Genomic DNA, 21,749 nt, shown 5'->3' on the forward strand with positions numbered 1-21,749 from the left:
CGTCGCTGCTGCTGCCGTCGCCGTCGCAACTAAAAGCTTTGTTGTTGATGACATTGTTTGGATTTTATTTGGGAATTTTACTTCTTAGGTATTGGTTTCAGTAGGTTGTCTGAGACTAGGAGTGGGAAGTCTTGGATTAGGACTGGGCTCCTTCCAGTTCTCTAGATCATCTCCCTCCATGCATTCACTCTGTCTCCTGTCTTCAAATTTTCTCTCCCACTTCAACTCCCTGTCGCTAATCGTTGAACTTTTGTGTTAATAATTTACATAAAATTAAGTGCTAATATTTACACAAACTAGAGAGGATATCACAATATCAATTGGAAGTGCAGAGAGAGAAATAAGGAAGCTGCAACAGCGAAAGGTTTGACTAATAAACAATGACATAAAACTGCATGAAGTATAAGTACTAATATTTAACTTTTACAATAAATTGGAATAATGATTTACTACTCAAATAATAGTTGTCGCACTAATACTAATTATGTCATATAATAATTTAATAATACAACAAAGTCTTCAAATCCTAGTCAATCCTAAGTAGTTCAAATTTTCAAAAACACAACTTTTAGATCAAGTCCTCGTCCTAAAACAGCATGAAGAATTAATATTAACTTTAACAACAAATTGGAATAATGATTTACTACTCAAATAATAGTCACCGCATTAATAATAATTATGACATATAATAATTTAATATTACAACAAAGTTTTCAATTACTAGTCCATCGAAATTGGTACAAATTTTCAATAATACGACTTTTAGAACAAGTCCTAGTCCTAGGTGAATTTTTTGGTGCACTCTTGCCTTCACATCTCCAGCTGCAAGAAGTTTATTACTTTGAGATTCATGAAGGAGACAGTTTGGAAAGGGAAAAAATCCCATCACATGTCAAATTTATATTGGTTGTGTGAATTGAAATACAAACCTTCTTGTCGCTTCCTACAGAAAAGCCAACGGCTGTACTGAGCAAACCATCAATACCACTTGCACCCCTATTCCCAGCCACTTGTATGCCGTGAAACTGTAGACAGCTATCATCGATAAGCTGAGAATCATCAGTGCTATGTATCATCCAGCCCCTTCCATACATGTCCATATCTCGAATGATCATACTGTTCCCAATAAATAAAGCGACTTCACCATGAAATGCTTCCCCAATTATGTGTGCAACATGTGGCTCAGTTAACAGGGGTTCAGAGCGGATTAGAAACGATATCTCCTGTGAAACCTATTTTACAAAATATTAAATGATATGAAATAGAACCTCTTTCATATTGGTAATTACAAGCATAATTTAAGATCAAAATGTTAACTGAAAGTAACACAACTGGAGATTGACTTTTAATTAATTGTCTTGGACAGGTCTGCTCTGTCACGTGATTAGTGCTACGTGGGAATAGATAGTGCTTACTGCCACATCCTTATTGTCTCTAGTTAAATAGGTGTCCATCAATTAAATGAGGTGGATTTAACTGAATTTCAAGCCACCAACACAGGGTTAGATAGCTGACAGCTCCAAAAGATAGGTAGAATTTAAGGTCCAATTCCAGCTTAAGTAGATTGCTTACTATATATCATGGAGTTTTTGCATGATGCTAACAGCACTTGCATTATACTACATCAATCAAACGTCACAAACAAAGACTTATTTCGTGGTCTAATCGTTTAATCATTTTTTTGGCAAGAACACAAAAAGTTCAACTAGCCTGGGGCCAACATTTGCAGGATTATCCAACAGCGAAATCTAAGGTGAAATGTTCTTATGGTAATCATAAACCAACATATATTCTTCAAAACTCTTCTCATCAATGTGAGGTCTGTTGAGAAAATATATAAAGGCTGTTAAACTGATATCAACCCTCAATTGTCTAGAGACAACTCTTGGCGGATACAACTATGCAAGAGGGGGACTTGCTTAAATTTTTTCTGTGAATGCATGTAAGCAAACATAGATTACTTTCCATCAAACATATTCATCTATAACACCTAGAAGTTGTATAATTCTAGAGTTATGGATGCGAACGTGTCAGTTGAAACAATCAGCTAATAAGGATCACAACATGTAGATAAATGTTTCTTCAAAATAATCGAGTTAAACTACTATAGCCACATTTGGACTTTCCTTCAATAAATCCATCAGGAACATAACAAACTTCCAACACAAGAGCATCACAAAAAGTTGAGAAAACAGCAGGTAACACTCACCCCATGTGACTAACAAATCCTGAATGTCTAATCATCACATGATCCTGAATGTCTAATCACTGCATGAAATTAAATACCAAGAGCCTAAGGAGTGCAGGTCATTTATATCTCACCAAAGTTTAGTAACTGAGAAACTACAACACACTCACATTAATGACATATGAAAGAGTTAAACCTGTAACAAAGGCTTAATTCGGAAAATAGATATTTACCATCATATTCAATGCTTTGAGAAAAAGACTCCAGTTGCTGGCATTTTTTGATACTTGAACTTTAAGTAAAACATCAGTAAATTCAGTTACTGTACTCTGAACTCTGTGAGTGACAATATAAGAAGGATCATGACGGCATGGATGGCTGTCGACCAAGATGTACGATTGTGGGCAAGAAAACTCAAGGAATTGACCAATGCGTTTGCTTGTAATCTTGCTCCCTATCTGTAGGTTGAGAACATAGAAAAATCAGTAACAATTGTATACAGATGAAAAATGAAAGAGAATACTCATGTATTACCTCCATCATGTACCGGCTCTCTAAAAGTTAATGCAGAGAAACTTTTCAAAGAAGATAAAAAGCTATAACAGAAGGTACAAGCAAAGATTGCATGTTAAATAAACTTTATAAAGGGTATAACTTCACAGTTGCTTGTTCATAATTTCATTAATGAATCATCGGCACCTTAATCTTCGTGTACTAACAAGAAAATAGTAAACAACTACGATGCACATCCTGGAGGAAGGTAGTAGAATTGGGGTAAGTGTAATCTAATATGGTGATTCACTAGACCTTAACAAGACATAGAAGTTATAGTGGCTTCTCTGAAGTTTCTGTCTGCCCTTCATGAAACTGCTCTCACTAGCAACATACTGTTTCTCTCTAAAAATAAAAGAAGCGTTTTATATCATTTTTGACAATACAGTGCGAGCTTGCATGTAAATGAAGTTGCCACTTTGTGTGGTTCAGTATCAAGGTATCTTCTATTCAGCACATTATATTAAAAGATTTTGAACTTTATCCTTGTAACTGCCAAAAGTGTCAAGTATTACAACAGAACAGTTATGCATAGAAGCAGCGCTGCTGTATAGCAAAACCTATGCTGTTCCCTTATTGTACTAAATACATAAACAGAAGTTGTAGATCAAGCAGGCATACCTGAACAACCACATCTGGTTGTGCCCAGTTCTTGACAGAATCTGAAAGAAGAGCATGATCCAGATGATCTATGAAAAGAACATGGTCTTCAATTTCTGAAAATGAACTTAATACTCTGCGTAACCGTAGACCAGAAAGGATATCGGCGACAACTGGCCACAAAAGGTGTTTAGTCAGAAGAAAAGCTGCCCAAATTTCATCTTCTGTGTGAATAGCACCAATTATTAGCAAGCCCTTATTAGCATTTTGTATTATTTGTAAAATCTCCACAACTTCATTGCTATTTTCATGGCATGCAGTTGAACTATGGAAATCAATGTATCTAGTAAAAGGTTCTATATTTGACATCCACGTATCCAATCCACTCAAGCAGGTAGATTTCCATTCTCTTGGATGATCTTCCAATGGCTCTCTAAAGGGACAGTTTATATGCACAGGTCCAAAAGGTGCTTGGGTTGCTCTGTGTGCAGCAGAATCAATTGTTGTAAGGACCATTCGTGCAGGAATCTGATCTGAGGGTGGAGGAAAGTTAAAGAAGAATCTCGTAAATTTGCCAAAATGATTGACCTGTAAAAATAGTCAACGCATAATCAATATGACCATTGTTTGCTGAAAAAAAGAGCAGACAAATCAATGACTATAAGGAATAGTAAGCTCTGAGACGATGAAGACCTCACAATATATTCATTCACTATAAATCAATCTCTAAAAACCATGAACTGGTAAGAAGAAATTCACATTGAACAGTCAAAGAATTATCCATACATTGCAGCCTGAAAGGATTGGTTTCTTAATGTACAGGAACAAATATTAACAGTTTGTTATATTCCCTCTACTTGAGTGGCCTTCAATGTGTTGTGCAGACTCTGTGACATTTCTTTACATAGTGCAAACCTAATGTCTTCACCAATGGTTGACACATGCGATGCACCTCATACGTGCATGAGTGATACAATTGGTTCATTAAAGAATCTTCTCCCAGAGAGATCCGTGTGGTTACCTAAGCAAACCTTGTCATATTCCCTCATTGGCCCTAACTCTACCTTTTGTGGTATTGCATGAACAAACCTTCTTTCAACATTTATGCTTAGATTTTACCATTTGTAGGTAGATAACATATAGGACCCTAGTAACATTAAATCTATGGAACTTTATATACATATAGGACCTTTATATACATATAGTAACATATAGGACCCTAGATAACATATAGGACCCTAGTAACATTAAATCTATGGAACTTTATATACATGATATATTAATAGTATATATATGATAGTATATATATCTTATCCACTATGATGGCTGCTTTTACCTAATACCTCAACATGCTGCATGAGATCAAAGAGGTCGTTCAACATCAAGATTTGTCAATCAAGATTTCACAAAGCCACTTCTGTTCAAGAATTTTCTTCAAAACGATACTCAGAAAGTCAAGATTGTGAAACATGCTTTGGTCAATGTCTTCAAGATACCTTCTGACTTTAGAGTCTGGCACCATAGACCAAACAAGTTTTATGGAAAAGTCTCCAGGTGATGATCATGGAAGATAACTTCACTTGTCCATTGTTGTGTGTGAACCTTATGTATATTTATATGTTTTAAAATTGCTACATGAGATCAAAATTATTTTTTCATTTACATAAGTTATGTTATAAGAAATAGAAGTGAAGTGCAGAATATATGTCCAAGAAGTGTACGAGGAGTATATTAAATTAAAACATGTATTTAATATAATTGAGCATACATTTGAATAAACATACGCATATTTTCAAGAAGTGTCCAAGAAGTTTCAGCACGAGTACGGATACGAGAATGGGTACGGGTTCGGATTAGAAGTACCCAGGTAATGTAGCTATATAGTAATGAGCAAGAAATTGAACAAAACATGAAACGGAAACTTTTGAAACCTGATCAATGGCTTGGTTTGCTCCCGCATCTAGAAGCTCCGGAGGCCGATCAGCTGTCAGTAACATAAGGGGTACAAAGTCATAACTAGCCTCCACAACCTGCAAGATACACTTACAAGATATAATGGACATGATACAATCAGTAATCAAGGTAGAAAACTAATAAGATGAATTATTGGTTGTTAGCTTCTGTGGAATATCTAATCAAGAAAGGTTATGTAATGCAGAAAGTTGGTTCAGTTATGGTACAGCAGAAACAATCAGCAGGGAAAATCAACTATCAATATTCAATCAACTTTAGCATTTCAAGGAGAAAGGGAAATTCAGAGTAATCACAATATATTATATTTATGTGAACCAATGAGAGTGAAATATGAGTTCATATATCTTACTGCAGGGAAGAGATTTGACACAGCAGTCCCTGATGTTGTAATAATAACTGCTGGTTTACGGGATCCTCTTCCATAGCCAACAGCATGAAAAGCAAGTGAGCGTTCATCAAAGCATGATATACAGGTGGTTAGGGGATGACGACATGCAGAAATTGCAAGTGGAGATGATCTCGATCCTGGAGCTATACAGAAATACTAAAATAAACAAATAATTAGAAATACATTCAAATGTTATCATGTCTCTGATATGTGATCCTCACCGTCAGACCAAGTCGAACACATTCTTCAACTATAAGTGAGGCCCACAAAATATTGATATTGGCACTCTGTTTAACTGAGCAACTGATTCCGCAAGGACTAGGAAACTAGGCATAAACAAAAGATAAAATTATTTTCTGAAGGAAACAGATAGTGATTTGGCTTCAAAGTTCAAAACTGCATCTTAAACTCTAAGTGATTCTTCAATGCGTAATAACAGCTTAACAGGATGATATTGTGCCTAAAAACTATGAGAACAAACAAATGCACTATACCTGGGCAGTTTGTATGAGAGCAGTAGCTAGAAACTAGAATAATGATGCTAAGCTTTATTGTCAGAAACATGTAAGTTCTACAACAGGGGGGGTGCATCGCAACGACTTACCATATTAGTTCTAAAAGAAACTGTGGTGGAAGGTCTGAAGTAGGACTCCTTACAAGTTGGAAGTTCTTCCTGCAGTAAAAGAAATAGGGCATAAGGAATTATTGCTTACAAATTACTAACCTAATTATAGAACAGTCTCCACTCAACGAACAGTAGAATGCAATCCAAGAATAAATCAAGCAACAAATTTGAATTAGAGTGGAAACATTCACTAATTGAACTAGAGAATACAAACTGTTATGTCCAGGGATAATTACCAGGATAAAGAGTATACCAGTTGCATACAGTTGCCTCTAGCATCTAACTGAGCAAGAACCTCGGCATTTAAATACACCTGCACAAAGAGAATAGATCAGAGAGATTTGAAAGAACCCTAACCGGACCAAGCATTAAATATTAGCAGCTCAAGACTGAATATTTGCAAAATCCAAAAACAGAACCATGAAATAATAAGTTGCCAAGACCTATGCAAAGTGAATAGCTAAATTATAAGAGATCATCACTGTTATCTAAGCCTTTTACATCTAAATGAAGTAACAAGTCAGAGTCAGAAATCCACCAAAAAAACAAAAACAAAAACGAAAAAGAAGAAGAAGAAGAAGAAGATGTAAAAAGTGTCTATAATTTGCTCTCAGTAAGATGCCAACCGTAAATTAATTGGTACCAAACTCCTGGCGAATGTAAGTAAATCAGCAAGCAAGGAACTGACATGAAAATTTTCAGTGCCAGATGGTAGGTAAGTAGACCTGAACCTTTTAGATATGCAATTTTAGTTCTTAACACTAAGGGGAACCTTCAAAGTTCCTGGGTAAAGAGGTAAGATGACAAGATCTCTACTAGAGATTGACATAATTTCTCTAATGAAAGAATAAAACAACGAACAAATGGAACTGTACCCTAAAGATTAAAGCATACAGGTAAAAGAAAAATGTCAGGTCAAAAATTTCTACTATGTACTATTCATACTCTATGCATAACAATAACAGATAAATATTTTGTATTCTTGCACTTGGTAGTTGATGATATACACCTGCCAGTCTGCCACATCCTTTATACAATTCTTTTGGTAAGGTTGAGGGCTTGTTTATAAATGCATGATAGTAATCCATAGTCCATGCATAGGAATCTAGTCAATACCTAAATTCCTAATACCATTTTCCTAACAGGTTTAGGGATGATGATGTCATTAAATTCAACCTGTCAATTAGCTCCTCATTATTGGTTGATCTTTGAAGAGTCAGCATCATAGGAATTAAATATGGAAAACAGATGTATTATAAACTTCTATAAGCTCAAAATGTCATAAAAGGAAGTCTAGGTGATATATTTCCCTATGGGAAAAAACTCAAATTAATGTGTCGAAACCATCAGAAAAATACCATTTGAAGTCCACTGGAACACAATTCTTCATCTCCGTTAATGCAGTCCATCAATACGTCCTGATTGTTCATATTAACTGCTTGAATATTGTTTACAATCTGCAAAAATAAACTAATGTAAAGTGAAGATTATTATATGGCCATGAGAAACTTGAGATATACATATACATTCACATACATATTTGAGAATTATTAGTACATACATGCAAAGATAAAGACGAGAGAGAGATTTGGATCCAGGAATGATGGTGAATCCAGATTGTTTCCATTTATATCCTATAAGATGTACACCAAATGAATATACAATTTCTTCTAACTGATTCACATCATAATACTGCCTGTAAACAAATAAGATTTTGTATTTTTTCCCCAGGATGGACAAAATGAATGGATAGCAACTGTTTAGAGCCTTAGATTGCTAGAATGTCCAAACCAATCCAAAATCATTCGCAAGGGTAGGATTCAAGTATTGGCTTTGTATGTGCCAAGTCATAGATCTATACAACTAGCTACTTTCCATCGTTCCTTTGTAGCTACTTGATGCATGATGATGTTGTTGTGCGCGGCGCGGAAGCGAGACAACCAAACGGGCGTGCTTTGAGAACCAAATCAAACAAACGTCGAGATAAAGGCTAAACAAATCAAAACAACGGCACAAATCCAAACACAATAGTTTTACGTGGTTCGGCAAATTGCCTATGTCCACGGGGCAAGAAGGGGATTGGGTTTTCACTAATAGAGAAGAAGAGTACAAACTGAGATTACAAAACGCTCAAACCAATCAACTAATCTCACCAACAAATCTCTTAATCTCTCCAAATAAACCCTCAAACAATTGCTCAGAAAAACTCTCCTTTTTCTGTGCTCCAAATATCCCCAAACCAATCTCCAATCCAAGCCAAAAGAAACCCTAATTCGTATGTTAGTATTTATAGCAAACACCAAATCCAAACTGAACAGGAAACTCAAACTGGGCCCTGACCCGATTGGCAGTCGACCGTCCAAAGCTCGCGGTCGACCGCGATCCAGCGACAGAGACCAAAAAGTCCTACAGGGTCTCGCGGTCGACCGCGCCAAGTCCAGGCACAAACCCTGGATCCGTGCACGATCGAGATCGACCGGCCTTACGCCGCGGTCGATCGCGCAGCACCCAAACAGACTCCTGCGCTATCCAAAACCTGTTCTGATCAAAATTCATCGCGATTTCTTCAATTCTCCATCTCGGCGAAGTTTCTATCAAAACTGAGCCGACACCAATCAAGCCAAATGTCTCACTTGCTACGTCCAGTACGAAGTGAAACGATCTACAACAACGGACTCAATACATAACAAGTCGAGACCCAAATGGGAGTGCGAACACTCACCTAAACGTCAATATCTACTCACCAAATCAGCTGCATCATAAAGACTGCCTACGTATCCTCTTGTCCAAGGAATCAAGCTTTCACGTAGTTCATCAAAACGGTCTCCAAAGACCCTCAAACAAATAGAAAAGTCTGCAACTCTTCACCAATATCATTTGCATCCAAATCCAAATGATCCCCAATCTGTGTCACCTCAGCTAGAATCTCAAACGATGCAGTATGATCTGGAGTATGTGGAGTAAACTCCACTCAACGTAGAGTAGCATCACCCTCCACCTGCTGTGATATCCAAATGACCTGATCAACATTCTCTACCTGCCGAGAGTCCAATGTGACATACCTGCTCAGAACAAAATCAGAAGCTCCCAACCGATAATCAAATAAGCCTCTAAATTCCAAACGCGCAATCGGATCAAATCTCACATACTCGATGTGACCAAATGCTGGGTAACCAAATATCCGACGCCAACCAAAATCTGAAGCAGCTCCACCAGATCTAATAACTCCTAATGCAGTAGTCGGCGACCTATGACTAAGATGACCTAAATATATCGAACCTCCAAAACTAGAACTAATGTTCGACAACCAACGCCGATCCCCCTCCAGAAAGGAACAACCCATCGAACCTGTCATCTCATCTCATCGTCCCAATGTTTCCTCTCCAATGAAGTGTCTTAAACTGCCATGAGCTCGGCACAAATGCAGAAATAGGTCCCTCTTGTACCTCCCGCTAAAATCAGAATAAAGTACCTTTACCTTCTGCCAATACACTTCTTCAACTGTTGTTGACTACTAGGACTTCAAAACCAACGGGACTTGGTTACAACCCACAAATACCTAGTACAATCCCCAACATAGAAAACCAAAATACAAATTTACCTTCCAATGATGCCTCCTTGGAAGGCCCCTAAATGCCTAAATGAACACCAAATAGAAGACCCCTCAATCATCAAATAGAAGTACCAAACTCCACCTCGGTCTCTTTGCTCATACCAACGTGCTCAAAGGACTTCAATATGCAGGTCAAGGACACTTCTCAATAATCCAATGCACCGTATCAATAAACAAATAACCCAGCCTCAAATCCTTCTATCTCGGCTAACTATCTCAAAGCACCAACAAATGAAGAATAGATCCAAACTGATTAAGGAGAGAATTTTACCTCCAATTAAAACCCTAACAAGAGTCTCCAAATGATCTCACCCCGCACGACGGCAACGAGATCCACAAATAGGAAAATCTCACCTTTATCTCCAAACGAAGCCCTCGAAGAGCCTCAAAAGCGATCTACTCCTCCAAATAACCCAAGCGCCAACAAACCAATACGGAACAAACGAAGAATATATCCCAACTGAAAAAGATAGTCTTTACCAAAAAGATCTCACCTTTCTCACCAAACGAAGCCCTAGCCGAACTTCTAAATTGATCTACTCCTCCAACCAAGACAAAACCCTAGATCTGGAATCTGGAACTCTGATACCAATTGTTGTGCGTGATACGAAAGCGAGACAACCAAACGGGCATGCTTTGAGAACCAAATCAAACAAACGTCGAGATAAAGACCAAACAAATCAAAACAACGGTACAAATCTAAACACAATAGTTTTACGTGGTTCGGCAAATTGCCTACGTCCACAGGGCAAGAAGGGGATTGAGTTTTCACTAATAGAGAAGAAGAATACAAACTGAGATTACAAAATGCTCAAACCAATCAACTAATCTCACCAACAAATCTCTTAATCTCTCCAAATAAACCCTCAAACAATTGCTCGAAAAAACTCTCTATTTTCTGTGCTCCAAATATCCCCAAACCAATCTCCAATCCAAGCCAAAAGAAACCCTAATTCGTATGTTGGTATTTATAGCAAACACCAAATCCAAACTGAACAGGAAACTCAAATCTCGCGGTCGACCGCGGCGGTCGACCGTGCCAAGTCCAGGCACAAACCCTGGATCCGTGCACGATCGCGGTCGACCGGCCTTGCGCCGCGGTTGACCGCGCAGCACCCAAACAGACTTCTGCGCTATCCAACACCTATTCTGATCAAAATTCATCACGGTTTCTTCAGATGTGGAGTGGGTGAAAATTTTCAGAACCCTTCATTTTCGATAAGTAATAAACCAAAAATCTTCTTAGAAGGGAAACATAAGTGTTTAAAACATTTTGAATATTCAAGTGCTTTCTGACAACAAATGAGATTCAAGCTGGATAATGGATATATGTAGCCTTGCTTAAACCCCCCCCCCCCCCCCCAACCAAAAAAAAAGGAAAAAAATGTTTGGAAGGGAAAGCTGAAGGAGACCCTGATCTCTGGAATTTCTTCACTTCAAAGATGAAGTGGATGTTACAAGGTAGTGATCATGGTTTTCAAATACTTTTAGTTGTAAGAACTTTTATAAACAAGATAGGATGATAACAAAGTACCTACGGGAATCCCAGAGGTAGAGGTCCATGCATGACTAGTTCAGAATGATAAGCTTATGACCACTGTCAGGCTCATGTCAGGAGGCTTCAATAGGACTTCGCACGTCCTCCATGACCAGGGGGTAGCGAGTGGTCTCATATTGAATTAAGTTTAACAAGAAAGAAACTTCCTTCTGTGTTGGGGAGTACGGAGTAGAACGGAGATCGAAGCTGTTAGGACAAAATGGAAGACTTTAGTTTTAGCTCCATGGGAGATTGTCTAAAGCGACGTAACAATAGAAATTTGAGTCATCTCATAACTGCTCCCTTATTGTTTCTTTCTCTACCTTCTGATCAGGGACGAAAGAACATTGACGAAACAATGCAGAGGCATATCAAGGGTCAGATAGAAATTGATTAACTATACGGAAATTGATTAACTATACAGACTAGCTTTCGGGTTTAGGAGTTTCTTGTTCACATTTGGTTTTCATGTCCGGTCAGCCACTGAATTCTGTTAACATGGTACTTATTTATTGGGAGACCTGGACTGGGACTTGGAAGCCAACTTACAACCTATCACTGAAGTTTAAAGAGTACGTAACACCAAATGTCAGCCTTTTTGCGTATGAAAATGGATGACAATTTACAGAACTATTAACGCCTTGCAACAAAGGATTTAAAAAAAAAACTCTACGCACCTGTTGGAAACATTTCTCTACAGATTTAACAGCTTCTCCAAAAGTATAAGCTAAAGAATCATCCCATATTAGATTCAAAGACATGAAAGAACCATTCTCCAATTGATTCAGCTCAACCTGAAAATACCACACAAAATATGACAAAGTGTTCTACAAACGCAAAAGGAAAATGTTTAATCTTAATGAACGGGAGCTCTTTTGTCCAGATTATAACAATAAACTTTTAAAAAACAAGAGTTTTCCGTATGACAATAAAGCAGCAATGATGAATACAAGATGCAGCACATGAGAAGACAGAAATAGAAATAAAAATAGTTCAATTACTAGTTGCAGTATGCATTGATTATTTGATTACACTAGAAAAGCATTACAAATTTAAGTAATAGAGCATGTGATGTAGGACAACTCTAGACAGTGAATGCAACTCTTTATTGCCCTAGAGAACTGTATCTGAGGTTTTTTTTTCACCTAATACATCTGTGTTTTCCCCATGGATCCTTTCCTTCCCGTCCATTAATCCTTCATTTTCTCGACTAACCACCAAAGTACAAATTTAGAATTAAAAGAAAATAAATATTTGTTGTTAGCTTGTAGTAGTCAAATGTAGGCCTAAATGGCTCACTCAACTGTTGCATTACAAGACTTGCTCTTATATGGGAGTAAAGGAACATTTTATGCATCGTGAACAACCTAGTTCAAGAATCATAACAACCACACGCTTATTGCAAGATATAAGTCCATTGAGAATCTGAAGATTATCTAGCGGATGCTTCTCATTTGGATCCACACCCTTTTGAAAGAACCGTTAACCATATGAAGACTTGTCATTCAGAACATTTTGCATCATATTGTTCAGGTTTCTTCATCACGCCCTGATCAGGAAGTATGCCTTTCTAAAAAACTGTTAGTTATCAGTATTTCTTGAGTTTGCATAAATTATAGAGTTCCTTTATTTTATATCCAATGGGGAAAATTCAACATAACTAATGATGGTAAGAAAAAAAAAAGCAACCCCCAAATCCCTGTGCGCCCCAATTTCAGGGTATCACAATCTTGCCAGACTAATTCCATAATACAACATGGAATTCCAGAAGACAACTCTATAGATTTTAAGTATGGCTCCTGAAAATTTTAGAGATGATTCACATGATATCCTTATGTAGAATGACATTTTGCTCCACAAAGCACTTGTTTTCATGTGAAGTGGCATTTTGCTCCATAAAGCACTTGTTTTCATGTGTGAAGTTTTGTTATACATGCTTTCAACTAGTGTTACTGTTAGATTAAGTCTATTGGGTATTGGGTTAATGAGCTGTGACCCGTTAACCATACCCCTATTTGTATGACTATATATATCTTTCTAGTATCTGAATAAATTAATAAATTTAGGGTTTTGCTCCCTCTATTATCTCTTTCTACATGGTATCAGAGCATAAAACCCTAACCGTCACAAATCCTCATTCAAAAACCCTAGCCGCCGCTACCTCTTCTCCTTGCCGACGGCACTACCGCCGCCGCTGCTGCTACAGTACCACCGCCGCTACAGCGCCTCGCTGCTACAGTGCCTCCGCCTGTTTTTTTTTTCCTTTTATTTCATGGCCTTGAATAGGTGATTCGAGGCCACATATGACCCAATCCGGTCATCTATTACTGCATATTTTTTGATCTGTTCTTAGTCTATATTTAAAGAACAGATCTTTACTACTGTCCTAGCTATTTGACTACTACCTGCCTACCACTATTGTGCAACAATGTCGGAAACAGATCTCTCATCCTCTTTTACATCTTCCTCTACTGCTGCTAGTCAGACTTCTACGCCCAAGATAGTCTTGGGGATTATAATAAAATTGAATAGTAAAAACTATCTGCTTTGGCTCAGGCTTTCCGCATTTTCATTGGCGCTCAGAGCAAACTTCCACATCTTCATTGGCGCTCAAAGCAAACTTCCACATCTTCTGGCCTCTCCTCCACCCACCACAGATCCCACCTACAGTTCCTGGTTCTCGTCTGATTATTGTGTTCTGACGTGGTTCCTCAACAGCACGGAACCATAGATTAGTAGCAGTGTTATATTCTTAACCACTGCGAAGGAGATGTAAGACAGCCTGAAGATTATGTACGGGAGTGAGAAGAATGCTTCCCGTGTATTTGAGATTTATAAGCGACTGTTTGTGCTCAAACAGGGAGATAGATCAGTTCCGGAGTTCGTTGGTGAGTTAAAGGGACTGATAGACGAACTGGAGATGCATCAGCCTGCAGTAGCTGATGCGGCGACGCTGTTGGGATATTGTCGTGACTTGGCAATGTCTAAGTTTTTTTCTGGATTGCACCCTACCTTACAGTCTCAAGTGAGAGGACAGATATTGGGTGGAGATATCATCCCCTCACTGATTGCTACATTCTCTAGTCATACAGGTTTCTACTGATGTTTCTTCTGATACTTCTGTACCGTCTCCACCTTCAGTGGATCAGTCTGCCATGTTCTTTAGTAGAGACAGAGGCCGCGACCGCGGTCATGGTCGTGATTCTGTAGGAGGACGTGGCTCTTTTAGTGGGAGACAGGGTGATTCTGATAGGGGTTCACGTCAGTGTGATCACTGTGGGAGGACTAATCATATTTCTGAGAAGTGTTGGGAGAAGTTTGGTTGTTCTCAATGGGCCCAAGTAGCCGATGCCAAGTCGACTCGCTCACCTATTTTTACTACTACTTCTAGTAATCCAGCTGCTACTGGTCCTACTGTTCAGATCTCTCAGGCAGATTATGAGAGGTTACGTCAACTAGAGCTCTCTCAGAACAGTCATTCGGCTACCATGCATCCTCTTCAGGTATGGATGCTTACATAGCTTCTCATGAACCATGAGTACTAGATTCTGGAACCTCATCTCATATGACAGGTATAAATGATCGTTTTGTCTCTTTACATCTTTCTGATAAGTTTTCCTCTATTCGCATCGCTGATGGTACACTTTCTCTTTACATCTTTCTGATAAGTTTTCCTCTATTCGCATCGCTGATGGTACACTTTCTCCAGTTCTTGGTGCTGGAGTAGTTCATGCTACTTCCTCTATTCGCATCGCTGATGGTACACTTTCTCCAGTTCTTGGTGCTGGAGTAGTTCATGCTACTTCCTCTTTAAAACTCACTGATGTGTTATATGCTCCTAAATTCTCTATTAGCTTATTATCCATTAGCAAGTTTACAAAGCACAATAACTGTAAAGTCACATTCTTTTCTTCTTATTGTGTTTTTTAGGACCTAACAATTGGGATGACGATTGGTTCGGGGCATGAGAGAGGAGGTATGTACTATTTGGACGACAGTGTGCTGGGTGCTAGTCTTGTTGCAACACAACCTGATTCTACCTTCCTGTGGCACTGACGTCTGGGTCATCCTTCACTACAGAAACTTAGATCGGTTGTAACTGTTCAGTCTTCTCTTTCTTGTTTAGGTTGTGAGTCATGTGAACTGGGTAAGCACCATCGTGCTTTTTTTAGAGTCGTGTCGATAAACGCAGTAGTTTTGCGTTTGAGTTAGTTCATTCTAATGTCTGGGGTCCTTGTCGTGTTCCCTATGTGAAGGGTTTTCGATATTTCATTGTTTTTGTTGATTTTTCTCGCATGACTTGGCTATATTTGTTGAAAGAGATGTCTGAAGTCTCGCATGTTATTGAACTTTTTTATAATGAAATAAAAACCCAGTTCTCTACTTCTGTTCATATTCTTCGTACTGATAATGCTTTGGAATATATGAAAAATAACGTTTCAAAATTTTGTGCTCTTAATGGTATTATTCTCATGCTCTCACACTTCACAAAAAAAATAGAGTTGCTGAGAGGAAGCATAGACATATTCTCGATGTTGCTAGAAGTGATGATACATATGAATATTTTAAAGTACTTGTGGTCTGATGCTGTCCTCACTGCCTGTTATTTGATTAATCGAATGCCATCCTCTGTTCTTGATGGTTTGATACCATTCCACTGTCTTTATCTTGCTAAAAAATGTTTTTCTGTGATTCCTCGAGTTTTTAGTTGTATGTGTTTTGTTCAGGATTTGACTGCTGGTTTGGATAAATTATCTCCTAGGTCCATTAAGTGTGTGTTTATTGGATACTCACGTACTCAAAAAGGGTATAAGTGCTATCATCTAACCACCAGGAGATATTTTGTTTCTGCTGATGTTACCTTCTTTGAGTTTGTCCTATATTTTTCCTCTGGTTCCACTACTTCTGTCAGTCCACATGCACCACTACCTTCTACGGCTCCCACTACTATTACGGTATCTGCTCCTATGGCTACTGCACCAAAACCTCTACTGACATACTCTCACCGTCCTAAAGTACATACATCTGTCTCTGCTCCTGCTGACTCTTCTTCTCCAGCTGCAGGTCCATCTCATATCGAGCCTCATATCTCTTTTGACTTAGATGTTCCTATTACTCTTCGTAAAGGTAAACGGTCTTGCCCAAAATATCCTATCTCTATTTTTGTCTCTTATGACCGTCTCACCCCATCCTTTCATCAGTTTGCTTTGTCATTGTCCACTATATATTTACCCAAGTCACATGAGGAAGCTTTGTTAGTACCCATCTGGAAACAGGCTATGGATGAGGAGATGAATGCACTGCTTTCTAGAGGGATTTAGGATTTGGTCTTTCTACCTACTGGAGCGACTGTGGTTGGCTGCAGATGGGTGTATACCTTGAAATATCGTCCTGATGGGTCTGTTGATAGATATAAAGCTCGCCTGATTGCTAAAGGATATACCCAGACATATGGTATTGACTATTTTGAGACTTTTTCTCCTGTTACGCGTCTCAACTCCATTCGAATTCTCTTCTCTCTGACTGTTAATCTGGATTGGAAGATGTATCAACTAGATGTGAAGAATGCTTTTCTTTATGGTGATTTGGACGAGAAGGTTTATATGGAGCAACCTCCTGGGTATGTTGCTCATGGGGAGAATATCATGTGCAGACTTAGAAAGACCATCTATGGGTTAAAATAGAGTCCTCGAGCTTGGTTTGATAAATTCAGCAAGGTTATTTCTAGTGTTGGTTTCTAACGCTGCCATTCTGATCACTCTGTCTTTCTTCGACGTACAACAACTGGTTTAGTTATTTTAGCCGTTTATGTTGATGATATTCTGCTCACTGGGAGTGACTCTGTTACCTTAGTAGAGAGTAAGGAGTATCTAAACCGTTATTTTATCACTAAGGACATGAGAAAGCTAAAATATTTTCTTGGGATTAAAGTTGCATATCAAAGGCATGACTTGTTGTTGTCCCAAAGGAAGTATGTCCTGAAGAAGCAGGTCTCTCGGGATGCAAACCTTCAAATACTCCAATGGAGGCAAATATTGATTTGTAGCGTGATGATACCTCTCTACTAGATGATGTTGGACGATACAGGAGACTGATTGGTAAACTAATCTATTTGACAGTTACCAAACCTGATATTACCTTTGCAGTGGGTGTACTGAGTAGGTTTATGCATAAACCTAGAACAGTTCATTGGACAGCTGCTATGAAGATTTTGGCATATATCAAGAGTTACCCTGGTAAGGGATTGCTATATAAGAAGCATGGACATACTCACATTTTTGTTTTCTCTGATGCTGGCTATGCAGGAGATATGAGAGACCGAAAGTCAACCTCAGGATTCTGTACTTTTATTGGAGGTAATCTTGTCATTTGGAGAAGCAAGAAACAAGATGTAGTATCACGGTCTAGTGTAGAGGCCGAATATAGAGCAATGGCTCACACTGCTTGTGAGATGGTGTGGCTACGAAAGTTTATGACAGAACTTGGTTTTGTTTAACCTGGACTCATGCCTATGCATTATGATAACCAATCTGTCATTTACATTGCACAGAATCCTATATTTCATGAGAGGACAAAACATATTGAAGTTGACTGTAATTTTGTTAGAGATGCTTGGGAGAAGAAGATTGTGTGTCTCATATTCACTCCATCCTCACAACAACTTGCTGATATTCTTACCAAGGCTACTTCTTCAAAGGTGTTTTTTACTATATGTGACAAGCTAGGCATGGTGGATATTTATGCTTCAGCTTGAGGGGGAGTGTTAGATTAAGTCTATTGGGTATTGGGTTAATAGGCTGTGACCCGTTAACCATACTCTATTTGTATGACTATATATATCTCTCTAGTATCTGAATAAATTAATAAAGTTAGGGTTTTGCTCTCTCTATTATCTCTTTCTACAGTTACCATCTATTATCAAATGCCATGAGAACATTATATGCTTTTGCTACCCAGTCTGCAAACAACAAAGGCAGAAAATATTAGGATATAGATGACATGGGATTAAGGATTAAACTCAAGATCTACGAGGATTAATGTGCTTTCCTGTAAAGTTTAGTAGCTAAAAAGATTGAAGAATAAATTTTTCACAAGTGCCAACAGTTTTGTTAGAGAATGGTTGAAGCATTACATATACATAATGGAGAGTTATCCATGTACATCTGCGGAAAATGGAATATCATCAACTATGAGTAAGACATGTTGTTTTTACCATTTGTGGGAGTTCGGTGGTGTCTGGTGGGAAAGGTTTTAGATTAACAAAGCTCTTTTAATGCAAAAGAAGTGATGTGAGCCGATTCCGTTAAATAACAAATAAAATTTTACTCATATAGTTGAATTTAAATCATCTTAAACTTTGTAGCTAATCTCTATTATATACTAATAGATTTATCTAGCAGCATTTTATATGGTAACTGAGAGGAGGTAGTCCCACCTGAGGTATTAAAAAATAAAATGAACCAGGCTTCTGCTCCACAAAACTTGGCATCCTACCGTAGCTCATACCTACGAATCCATAAGCCCTTATCAGGTGTGAATCAATTGAAAGATATCTGCAGAAGAATCAATAATCCGCAGCATATTTTCAGCTATGCAATTTGGTACCATTTACTTTATCTGAAAATATGACATGGACATGTATATATTCAATATGTTTATCCCAAAAGTAAAGAAACATAGGTTTAGACAACCAACATGTATTTTTTACTCCCATGTTATGTTCATCACCATTTAATCAAAGATGACTAGGAAATTAGGTTATCATGTTTTACTTTAACAAAGTAATTCCAGCCCTTTAATCTGGAAAAAACCAGGAAAGCGAAGACACCTAGAAAAATTAGATGAGAAGATAGTTCAAACATCCAGCACATTAGGAAGTGAAGATTCATAGCAACGTTTTTTTATCAGTACTCTGTCAAGATGTTCACTTCAATGAATGTTGTTCTGACTATGAGTGCTACCAAAACTACGCCTTAAGACTCTGTTACTAGGGACATAGCTATCAGATCTACTGGTAGTGCTGTAGCCATAGCCTTAGTTCTGTCTCTGCATGATACATTGATGGATAAGTATGCAATCTATAACTACTCTGAAGCTTTGGTCAGGTAAAACAAGCAAATAAATATAATATATGAAGGCAAAAGTCACCACATGAACAAAAGGTTTTAAGAATTAAAACAAATGAAGTATGCTGTTATTCAAACATGTGAAAGAAGATTCCAATTTAACCAAGACATTCCACCAGAATCGAGTGATCTTGAAATCCAGAAGATCTCTAAAGAAGATCTAAATTCTTATGTCTTGGGGAGCCTTTAAAGGTTTCATAATAAATGTTTAGTTAAGGTAATGTTCCTCATATCCTCCTTTTTTCAGTAAAAATTTGGGTAATTTCACAATCTTTTCTTCATAGTAATGGAGAGGTGAGATGAGATGCAGCTAGGGTGTGCAGAACCTATAGAGTAGCCATCAACCCTCCTCAAAATCGAAACTTTCAGAAGGACTGCAAAGTAGGGGAAAAGAGAATAAAACAACATGAAGAACCAATAAGGTGCCCTCCTGCAATTCCCTTTAGGAGGAGGCAAGCAGGGTTCTGTCTATAGCTACAATGAAGAGGCAATTGTAGCTATTTAGCAGGCCAAACAAGAGTCAAGGTTGTTATTTGTTCTGAGATGAGATTGTTGATGAGATGAAACAGGAAAGTGCAGTTTATGAATGATTATAACTGATTTATGAATGATTATATATATGATTATAACTGATCAATCATTGCATAAGATTGATGCAAAGAGAAAAGAGATGGAACATTTTCACATGGCTTATTCTCAGGAAGGAAGCCCTTCGTCTACTATAGGAAAGCGTGCAAATTGAGAATGTTGAATCTCAGAATAACTTGGATATCCCATCATAAGAGAAAAGGTTCTCCCCACGCATAAGACTGTTGGTTCTGGTAAAGTTTTGAACATTGTAATTGAATCGCTTTAGAAGGCATGAAATGACAATGGGCAGTAACATGTACTAAACATAATCACCTTGCCATCAAGTAGCACCCTTCCGCCGAAGAGCCATGAAAGTAGATTGCTGCCCCAATTCCAGAAACTTTCCAGTTCCCATTATCCAAAACTCCCTCATCAATCTGTTTTCCTACGAAATGGAACTGAGGAAACACATTCGAAAACTTCTGTTGACAGTAAAGCCAATCCAGTGCTTTAACGCTAGGAGGCACAGCAACCTGCAGCATTGTTATCCTTATATATATATTTTAAAAAAGAGTGAAAAATCTTTTTTTTAAAGGATCTTGACTCAAAGCACCATCATTGATTCATGATACCTGATATCTCAGCACACCGCTGTTCGAGCAAGGAGGATCAAGTTTCAACTTCTCGACCGCCTCCCTCAATTTCCCAACTCCGTGCTTCAGCGTCAATGCAGGAGGCAGAGTTCGAGTAAAAGAGAGCTCCACCGGTAAAACGAACTCGTCTTCCCCGTGCAAATCATCCACATCGACCCCCAATCCACCGATGCGATCATCATCGCCATTCTCAGCGTACGCCTTCAAACTAGGGTTTCTTTTGACGCGGAGAAGATTTGAGGCGAGAAGAGCGAGGTTACTACGAGCGCGCCAAGGTTTTGATGACGGAGGTTTCCTTAAGGTTTGGCGATGGTGGAGGAATTGGAATTGAGGGAAGGGGGACGGGAGATTTGAGGGTTTAGGGTTTTGCAAGAAATTGGTTGATAGCATTTTTGCTCTGAGAGTGTGAAGAGAGAGGGAACAGAGTGAGATGAAGATGAAGAGATGAGGTTTAAGTCGTTGGCGGTGAGGAGATAAGGTTACCGTTGTCTTTGGAAACGTGCGTTTTCGGGTCGGTTACAATTTGCGAAGTGGATAAAGACCCGATAGCTCATTACACCCGTAGAAGAATTTTCAAAATAGCCCCAACCTAATTTTTTTTTAAAAACGACCCTCTTTCGTTTTTATTACAGAAATAGACTCACCTTCTGGCCACGTCAGCACCGTGGCCAGAAAGTGGGTCTTTTTTTTAAACGTCTTCCTAATTAGTCGGGGTTGCCAACCCCGACTAATTTGGATCCCAGTTGCAATTTGTCAACCAAATTAATCGGGGTTCGAAACCCCGACTAATTTAGCCCACGTTTAAAATGGTCAGGGTTGGGAACCCCCACCATTTCGAACCCAACCCCGACCATTTAGCAAAGACTTTTGCTAAGTTTCAAAAGGGTTGGGAATTGGCAAAGACAAAATAGTCGTTGTGCACG

At 38.4% G+C, this 21,749-nt stretch overlaps 1 protein-coding gene across 11 annotated transcripts in view; it reads right to left on the reverse strand.

Moving 5' to 3' along the window:
* LOC109840254 (protein PHYLLO, chloroplastic) overlaps nt 1-21,269 on the reverse strand; it is a 51,772-nt gene extending 30,503 nt beyond the window's left edge. For 9 of the 11 annotated variants that reach the window (XR_002246830.1, XR_002246829.1, XR_002246827.1 and 6 more), the window contains exons 1-13: nt 20,806-21,269; nt 20,507-20,706; nt 18,913-19,030; nt 12,155-12,271; nt 7,686-7,784; nt 6,581-6,640; nt 6,307-6,375; nt 5,924-6,028; nt 5,664-5,858; nt 5,272-5,370; nt 3,362-3,928; nt 2,422-2,646; nt 930-1,232 (exon numbers count right to left, since the gene is read on the reverse strand). Coding sequence is in view for 5 of the 11 variants with exons in the window: in XM_020408824.1 (XP_020264413.1) it covers nt 930-1,232; nt 2,422-2,646; nt 3,362-3,928; nt 5,272-5,370; nt 5,664-5,858; nt 5,924-6,028; nt 6,307-6,375; nt 6,581-6,640; nt 7,686-7,784; nt 12,155-12,271; nt 18,913-19,030; nt 20,507-20,706; nt 20,806-21,216 (2,568 nt within the window). In the remaining 6 variants the exon portion in view is untranslated. Of the gene's footprint in view, nt 1-929; nt 1,233-2,421; nt 2,647-3,361; nt 3,929-5,271; nt 5,371-5,663; nt 5,859-5,923; nt 6,029-6,306; nt 6,376-6,563; nt 6,641-7,685; nt 7,785-7,888; nt 7,945-12,154; nt 12,272-18,912; nt 19,031-20,506; nt 20,707-20,805 lie in introns of those variants that run through there. The other 2 variants (XM_020408828.1, XM_020408829.1) reach the window with 2 other exon arrangements.

Source organism: Asparagus officinalis, chromosome 5 (assembly GCF_001876935.1).
Source record: "Asparagus officinalis chromosome 5, Aspof.V1, whole genome shotgun sequence".
NCBI lineage: Eukaryota > Viridiplantae > Streptophyta > Magnoliopsida > Asparagales > Asparagaceae > Asparagus > Asparagus officinalis.